The sequence below is a fragment of the Hibiscus syriacus genome, unplaced genomic scaffold, assembly GCF_006381635.1.
Source record: "Hibiscus syriacus cultivar Baekdansim isolate YM2019G1 unplaced genomic scaffold, ASM638163v2 tig00117017_pilon, whole genome shotgun sequence".
In the NCBI taxonomy this organism is placed as follows: Eukaryota; Viridiplantae; Streptophyta; class Magnoliopsida; order Malvales; family Malvaceae; genus Hibiscus; species Hibiscus syriacus.
The window spans coordinates 3,702,100-3,710,800 of NW_024063526.1; the positions used below are offsets into that span (position 1 = coordinate 3,702,100).

The window sequence follows — 8,701 nt, forward strand, 5'->3', positions numbered from 1 at the left end:
AATTAAAAGTCCAAAACTTTGTTGAGGTGTTTTATATTTTGCAATGGATTAAAATAGGACAAATGTGTATATCTATGGGCTAAAAACACCAAAAAAAATCAAAAAAATAATAATTTAAAAATTTGACAATTCCCCTACTGTCATCACTACAAGCTGAATATAAACACGAAACTATCAGAAGAACCAATCAATATTACTGGAAAATCAACAAAATCTTGTCTTTTTCTCTTTTATATATATACTAAAAAACAGAAAAATAGGGTAAAATGGCAGAGAAGGGAACAAGATCAAAGCTTTTAGCTCCAACTCGTCCATCAATAACTTTACCACCAAAACAAGGCATGGAGGGCTTATTTTCAGGTGGTTTAGGACCGAGTCCAGGGCCTATGACACTGGTTTCAGCTTTTTTTCCCGACCTTGACTCATTGAAGCGGCCTTTCTCTCAGCTTTTAGCTTCAGCAATGGCTTCACCTAGAGCTAGATTACCTCACAGTTCAATGGATGCTTCATTTATGGATGTGGGTTTTAAAGATGGAGGTGAAAAAGGCCCTGGGTTTAAGCAAAACAGACCTTTGAATTTCGAGTCTCCTTTCTTCACTGTGCATCCTGGGTTCAGCCCATCTGGTTTGCTTAATTCTTCAACCTTCTTTTGTCTTTCTCCTCAGGTAAATTCACTTCACTTTTAAATTTGTTGGCATGCTTTGTTCTTGCTTTTAAAAGGGGGGAAAAGCCTTTTGTTAAGGTAAATGATGTGGATGATTATAGCTTTGCTTATTCGGATTCAGCATCCTTCTTCATTACTTTTCAGACATGTTTTTGGAGCTAAATTTGAGATCAAAAGCAATGAAAAAATGTATTTTTTCGTACAAAAGTGCTTCTAAACTTGAGTTTATTACTTTTCAAAAGGTTGAAATTTATAGTTTTTAATTATTGTTTTAAGTAAAATTATCCATTTATAAACCCTTTTTGACAGTAATGTTAAACATTTCAATTGTAAAAAAAATAATAATCCAAAAGCACTTTTCAAACTAGGAGGTATTTTTAATTTGTTTGGAATTTTTTTTCTTGGAGTGCCATATGCATGTGTCGGATAAGGTTCATCTTTAATCCATTAAATTAGGAATTGTTTCTAATAAAACATTGATCTGTTGAGGATGATGATCTGTGTTTGGGCATGGATGTGTGGCTTATGTGTGCATTTTCTTCTTCTATGATGAAGTCTCACGGTTTGCATCAAAATCGAACTTTTGGTTTAGAATGGATGAGATTTTGAGTAGATGACAATATTGTGATTATCTTCTTCTTTTTTCACTTTTTTTTTTTTGCAAATGTTTAATTTTCCGATTACTGGCTCAAATGTTGCCGGGGATGTTAGATTGCAACATTGAAATTATTATCTTATTCTGATGATAATCGCCAATCGAATTTTTAGTCCATTATATTTGCAGAGTCCTTTCGGAATATCCCACCAGCAAGCATTGGAACAGGTCACAGCTCAAGCTTCCCTAACACAATCCCATGTTCGTCCACAAACTGAATATCAAACATTGTCAGTATCAGCTACTTCGGAGTTGTTGATCTGTCATCCGTCCTTCACTCCCGAAGAAACGTTGCAGTTGATGCCTCATTCAGCCTCGGAACCTGAAAGTTCAGCAGTGGAATACTTGGAAGCTTCTCAATCTTATAGGAAAAACCAACTCTCGATAGCGGTGGATAAGCCTGCCGAAGATGGCTACAACTGGCGTAAGTACGGGCAGAAACCTATTAAAGGCTGTGAATATCCTCGAAGCTACTACAAGTGTACGCATTCAAATTGCCCCGTCAAAAAGAAGGTTGAACGATCAGCTGATGGCCATATAACCGAAATCATATACAAAGGTGCACACAATCATGATAAGCCTCAGCCAAATAAACAAGCAAAGAGTGGTACTGATGGAAATTCAAATTTGCTGGCAAATCCTGATTTCGGTTCTCAGTGTGAAGCATTAAATTCGAACAAGTTAAGTGAAACAATGTCATCTCAAGCTGCGGAATTACCTGGATCAAGTGACAGCGAGGAAGGATGTGATGAAGAGAGTCGAGAAGAAAGAGATGATGATGAACCAAATCCGAAAAAACAGTAAGTTCCAACTAATTTTAACTTACTATACAGGTTCAAATTTCTTAAATCTTCATAAATTTTGAGGGTGTTGGGTTTTTTAATGCAGGAATACTGCGAGAGAAGCCTCAGTTGTGTTGTCACACAAGACGGTCACGGAACCAAAAATTATCGTACAAACAAGAAGTGAAGTTGACCTTTTAGATGATGGCTATAGGTGGCGCAAATATGGACAAAAAGTGGTCAAAGGGAACTCTCATCCAAGGTGCAGTTGACTATATATATATATATATATATATATGTATATGTATATATGTGAATGTGTTACAGTCTAGTTATGTATCAGATACGAATGTGTTGGATTCTAATGATCTTTAAGAAGTGTCAAACTAATCCAAAGTTCAGAACGATCTCATATCGGAGAAGCAACGATGTCACCATGATATCCATGTTGCTGGTTTGCTCATTAAACTTGCATATTAGTAGCAATGCTGTTATCATGTTGCAGATACATGTGTGATTATTGCAACTTTTGGGATTATTTCTGATGCATCTAAGCTATTGTCACAGGAGTTATTACAAATGCACGAGTGCCGGATGCAATGTTAGGAAGCAAGTTGAAAGAGCATCGACCGATCCCAAAGCCGTCATAACAACATATGAGGGTAAACATAATCACAGCGTTCCAGCGGCTAGAAACAGTAGCCACAACACAGCCAACAACAGTTTACCGCAGCCGAAACCGCTAAAGATGGCTGCCGAGAATGAGAACCGTGCTTTGCTTAAAGAGATGGATTTTGGGGGACCAGCCGTTTTAAGACTAAAGGAGGAGCAGATGAGAGTGTAATCCCCTACCTGCTAAAAGGTGCTAGAAGAACAGGAGGTATGGTCCTCCGGCAGCTTGTCCAGGCCATATAACACGGTATGAAAAATGAGTAAGCTTGTGACAGTAAGGGCCGAATAAATGCAGCTAAAATTGAATGATAAAATCGACTAAACCATTATTTGACTACCCAATTTTGCATGTTGGAATTTATAACTAATGTTGTAGATTATATCAGAGGTTGTTCAAGTTGCTAGGGCTTGTTTGCTGCAGCTGGTGCTGATTTATGCTTTGTAAGGTTCGGTTAACAACAATGACCATTTTGATCCTATGTTGCTCGGATTTGTGTCTGTTGGATTCGAGCTTGTGTCTGACATGAATATGCTTAATGTTTTTTAGAAAAAAATTTATTTGTATCAAAAGCTTTTGGAGTATCATATATGTATGGTTTTCATGGAGGAGCTTTATGGCAATATATGCAAATATATCGATTCATTTATAAGTATTTACCAAAAATCAGTTGGTAGAGTACAAGGCTCTTAACCTTGAGGTCGTGGGATCGAGTCTCACGGTGAGCAATTTATAATTTAGAGGTCTTCCACGGAAGCTTCTCTTAATCTGGTGTTGGGGACAACCTACTATCTTATCTCCCCCTTACCCCATTACATATTGGAATAAGGGTCATCTAATTTTTTTACCAAAAAAAAAAAAGTACAAAAGAAAAGTTAACTAGCAATGAGAACTTCTTTATCATATAAAATTTAGATTACATTTAACTTTTGGTTTGATTACTCCGTTCATCATTAAACTTTAGTTTCTCTCCTATTTCACTTATTGTACTTTTAATTTTTCAATTTACTCACTGAACTTTATACATTGAATTTTTTGTATCACTCTACCGTTAACTATCCAATGACATTATGACATTAATAAATTAAATTATTTTGGTTAAATTTCATTTCATAAAATAATAATTAAATTAAATTATTTTTTTAACTCTTGACTTTTAAACTCTTTATTTTCTCTCTCTCTTACTATTCTTTCTTCTCCTAAACTCTCATTTCTTTCCCTTCACTCTCTTCACCCATCGAAATTCCATCAACCTCTCCAACCAAACCCATCCCTTCCTTTTCGGCCACCCTCCGAGCACTCTTTATGCCTCTTCACTCCTAATTTCACTCCATCGTCCCATCAACATCTAACAAAACCCTAAATTTACCCCATTACTAAATCTAATCATAACTTTAATCTCACCCCTAATTTATAACAACAATAACCATCATAATACATCAACAACAATAGCAACCAAAACAATAACAAGTCTGCCGTTAACGTTCTCTGAAGACGGATGTAAGAGTTTGTGTATAAATTCCTTTATTTTTGAGATAATTATTGAGAATGACATTTGGGTTTGTTTGATTCTTTATTTTTCAGGCTTAATACAAAAATTATTACCTAAAATATACCTCAAATTGGTTTTTGGTGCCTAAATAATTTTTTTGTTAAAAATAGGTTTTTGAGGTTTTCTCTTTTATCATTTTAGGTGCCCAAGTTGTAACAACCATTAAAAAAACTACGTTAAGTGACATATGTCACATTTTTGGTAAATTTGAGAATTTTTATTTAAAATAAAAAATATTATTATATTTAAAAAAAACCCCAAATTTTCTAAAATTAAAAAAAATCAAAATCCCTAAAATAAACAAAAAATCCCTAACACTAGACTTACCTCTTCCCTTATTACCACAGTTACCAACGTCGTTGATATAGATGACGTCACTATCGTCGCCAATGTCGTCCTTGTCATCTCCTTTGTCTTTCATCATTAGCCTTGACGTCAATATCGTCGTCATAGTCGGCATGTGTCTTGAATTCCAACCATTTTCGAAGATAGTCGTTTGTCGGGTTTACCGTCGATTTTATTGTCGTGGTGTTGTTTTAGGGTGACTATTTGGGGAGGTAAATAATCGTCAATGGATGCCTATTTGGGGATAGGCTCGGTCAAAGGTAACTACGACAAAATCAACTGTCGGTGTGGGTATATGATTGAAATTAGGGGTTTCAAAGTTTTGGGGTTTTAATATTTCTAAAATATTTGGGCTTTTTTTAAATAAAAATATTTTTAAATTTTTATTTTCAATTTTTTTTTTAAAATTATTAGAATGTGACACTTGTCACTTAACAGAGTTTTTAATGGTGTTTACGTCCCATGTACTTAAACTGATAACGGAGAAATTGTTAGACACCTATTTTTAACGAAAAATTCTTTAAGTACCAAAAGAAAAATTATAGTATAGTTTAGGAACTTATTTTTGTATTCAGCCTTTTTTTATATAAAAAAAAGATAAGACTCCCTGCAAACCAATTAATTGGCATCTCTTAATCCCACCCCTAATTTACAACAACCCATAATGTGATTCTTAATTTTTAATAGAAAGAAAATAGATGGAACATGTTGCTATTATCATGCCCTCAGAACCTTCAAGCCTAAACTGTCGTAATATCAGAGTTAAGGTCTGATGGGACGTGCGACCTTAGACACTTCTCGACACTTTTGGGTGTTCTTTACGATTAAGTAAGCCTTACCGAAGTCTAGTGAGCATGCAAACTCACCGAGGTTGGAACAAAGCCCTCAAGGCTTCTAAGATTCGGAAGCTTTAACTCTAACTTGGCTACTCCAAGACACCAAGGTTGAACTATGGTGTGGAAGTACAAACACAAGCATGACTACTCCTAGCCACCAAGAGAGGAAACAAGAACCAAAAGAATAAAGAACGAAGAATAAAAGGAATAGAGTAAATGCCTTAGAGTTTTATTACTCTCTCCCAAGAGAATGAATGAATGAATGGATTAATGAATGGATTAATACAACTGAGGATGAGAGGATCTCTATTTATAGTTGAGCTTCCTCTCAATCAATGGCTAGGATCGGTTTACATCAGTGGCCCATATCGAATACAATCTCCTAAATCACCCAAATTAAGGGATTATATATACAAGATCTTCTCTAAACTAAGGAAACTTGTTGAGTTAATCGATTGACGAATTTGGCCAAGAGGGGGGTGAATTGGCAATTAAAAATTTGGTGGAAGCTTTTGCAGAAAATTGAAAGTAATTGCACAGCGATTTAGAGTGGTTCGACTTTCTCAATCAAAGTCTACGTCCACTACCTTAGCTATCCACACTAAGGATTTTCCAACAAATTCACTAATTTGTTATTTCTTTTGAGGCCAAAGAGATAACCTTACAACACCCTCAAGAATATACCCCAATTCTTGAGAACACTCTTTCCCAAAGAGAAGATTACAAATTTGCAAACTTACAAGGAAAACCTCACAAGGTAAGATGTTTGCACAATTCTAGAACAAGAAAAGAACACTCAAAGATAATTACAAATGAGCGCAAATGGTGTTCTTGAAAGCAAAATGAATATTGAAAGGAAAATTGACTTGATTTGCACAAACTTGGTGTTTGATGCTTTCTCTCTTGTTTCTCTATGATTTCTTGTTGATCAAGGGCTTCAAAACTTGTTTAAATACACCTTGAATCACTTTTGAACGTTGGGGATGATTAGTGAAGATCATATAGCCGTTTTAGTGTGAAAACAATTAATAAAACAGCTTGGAGCGTGGGGGGAATCGGTTCCCCCTCATAGGGAATCGGTTCCCTAAGTGTAAAATTCAAATATTTCAACCGTTGAACAGGGGGGAATCGATACCCCCTATGGGGGAATCGGTTCCCTCCGAGCATTCTGGAAATCTCGGAGCCAAACCATTCAGGGGGGAATCGGTACCCCCTTGGGGGGGAATCGGTTCCCTCTGAGCAATCTGGAATTTTTGGCTTTGAAATGGTTCAAAATACTTTGAAAGATTATTTTGAAATTGTTTTAAGATTAAAACTTAATTTTACACTTAAGTAAGGATTAAAAATGATTTTTGAAATTTTTGGAGTAATGTTTTGATATTCGAATAATTATATCGAATATACTTAGAAAATCATTTGAAAAATCTTAAAATTCAATTAACTTAATTTGTTATATCGAAATATCAAAATGTTTTCAACAATCTCCCCCTTTTTGATATAACAAAACATTTTAGTAATTTTAAGATTTTGAAATCAAGTTTTGAAATTACTCCTCCTTACTTTAACACTTCTCCCATTTATCATTTAAAAAACACACACTTCTCCCCCTTTTTGTTAAATCAAAAAGATTCAAAGAAACGTGAAAATCATTTAGCCAATTGATTAGGTATATGTATGCATAAGCTGCTAAGATCACAATCAAGAGAAACGTTAGCCATTAGTTCCATAATCAATATTCATAAACAATGTGATATGGCAAAATTGGTCATATTGTAAATGATGCAATAATGAATAAATCACACCAAACATATAAGTTCACACCATCCATAAATCCAAACAAATTCACAATCAATCAATTCAAAAATTCAAACATTCCAAAATATTCAAAATGTTAAAATAACAAGTTTGGAGTTCAAAGTAAAACATTTAATCACATATCCGGATCAGGAGGAGGAAAACGAGCTCGTATAGCGGCCATTTCGTTAGTGAGGTCATTAATACGTGTGTTGGTTGTTTCATTATTTGCACGCATTTCCCGAAGAATTTCTAATTGTTGAGCTCCCATTGTGGATAAATGAGACACTATAGAAGTAAAGCGCGAATCCATGGTCGCATATCGGAAATCAAATGTCTCCATAAAGGATTGAAAATATGGAGGCATTTGAGTCGATTGTTGTGCGTGCTCCTCGGGTTGCTCAGGCTCATCTTCGGCTTCATCGATATCCCTCATTAATTGTTCAAACTCTGGATCTTCGTCAGCTTCGACTGGATCTTCGTCAGCTTCGAGTGGAGCTTGTGAAGAACTAGCTCCCGGAGTAGTTGCAGAAGATCGAACCCAATCACGGGTTTCTTTATTTTTGACCCATCCCGCTCTTGTTAAAGAAAGAAGATTGATTTGTTTCTTAAGAGGAAAGGAGGCATCTAGACCAACTCGAAGCTCGGCTTTAGAAAAGAGATTACTAAGGATACAACCGTAAACTAGTGAAGAACAGAGTTTCTTATTTGGCACTAGGTTAATGGTTTCAACAATCTCGGCAAAGATAATCTCGGAAAGGTTTATTTTTATATTATGTTCAAAACAATGCAACCACCAAAGATCTAAAGCTCTGAGAGTAGAATAACGACCCCCGGATGGTCGAAACCACCAAGTGATCATGAGATGAAGAAAACGCTCATGAAGATCTAGAACACTTGCACTATCATTTCGTTTATATCGAGAGCCTAAAACTTGTTTTTCATTTGATAAACCTTCATTATCCAAGCCTAAGGCATTGGCTATGTAAGCCGGATCAAGATGGAAATATTGACCTAGGAGGTAGGAACGTACTCCTATGGTTTTGGTTTTGTCACGATTTTTGATACAAACGACATTACAATAGAAGATACGAACAAGTTGATGATAGACAACGGGTTCAAGTTAGAAAAGTTTATCAAATTTCTATTCGTGCAAGATAGGGAGATATTTAAAGTTAATAGCAACCATAGCTTGAAGAGATGGAATACATTCTTCCCTAATCTTATACGAGTCAAAATATTGGTAAAACCAATAACGATAATCTTTAGGACCCGGTTGATTGAAACAAGAATTTTGGATAGTCAAGTTAGGATCAAGATTTGGAATAGGATTTTAAGGAATAGGAGGAGGATTTGGAGGTGGATTTGGTTGACGACTAGATGAAGACCTAACACGTTTAGGA

The 8,701-nt window shown here is 35.5% G+C and overlaps 1 protein-coding gene across 3 annotated transcripts; it reads left to right on the forward strand.

Moving 5' to 3' along the window:
* The first annotated feature begins 212 nt into the window (after window positions 1-212).
* Window positions 213-3,360, forward strand: LOC120195692 (probable WRKY transcription factor 4). 3 transcript variants are annotated; one of them, XM_039197632.1, is made up of 4 exons: window positions 213-665; window positions 1,449-2,119; window positions 2,235-2,363; window positions 2,669-3,360. In XM_039197632.1, exons 1-4 carry the CDS (start codon window positions 267-269, stop codon window positions 2,943-2,945), a joined length of 1,476 nt encoding a protein of 491 aa, XP_039053563.1. In that variant the 5' UTR covers window positions 213-266; the 3' UTR covers window positions 2,946-3,360. The 3 variants fall into 3 exon arrangements, with proteins under 3 accessions (XP_039053563.1, XP_039053562.1, XP_039053561.1); XM_039197631.1 differs by having other exon boundaries at window positions 214-665; window positions 1,449-2,115; window positions 2,204-2,363; XM_039197630.1 differs by having other exon boundaries at window positions 227-665; window positions 2,208-2,363; window positions 2,669-3,270.
* The last annotated feature ends 5,341 nt before the right edge of the window (window positions 3,361-8,701 follow it).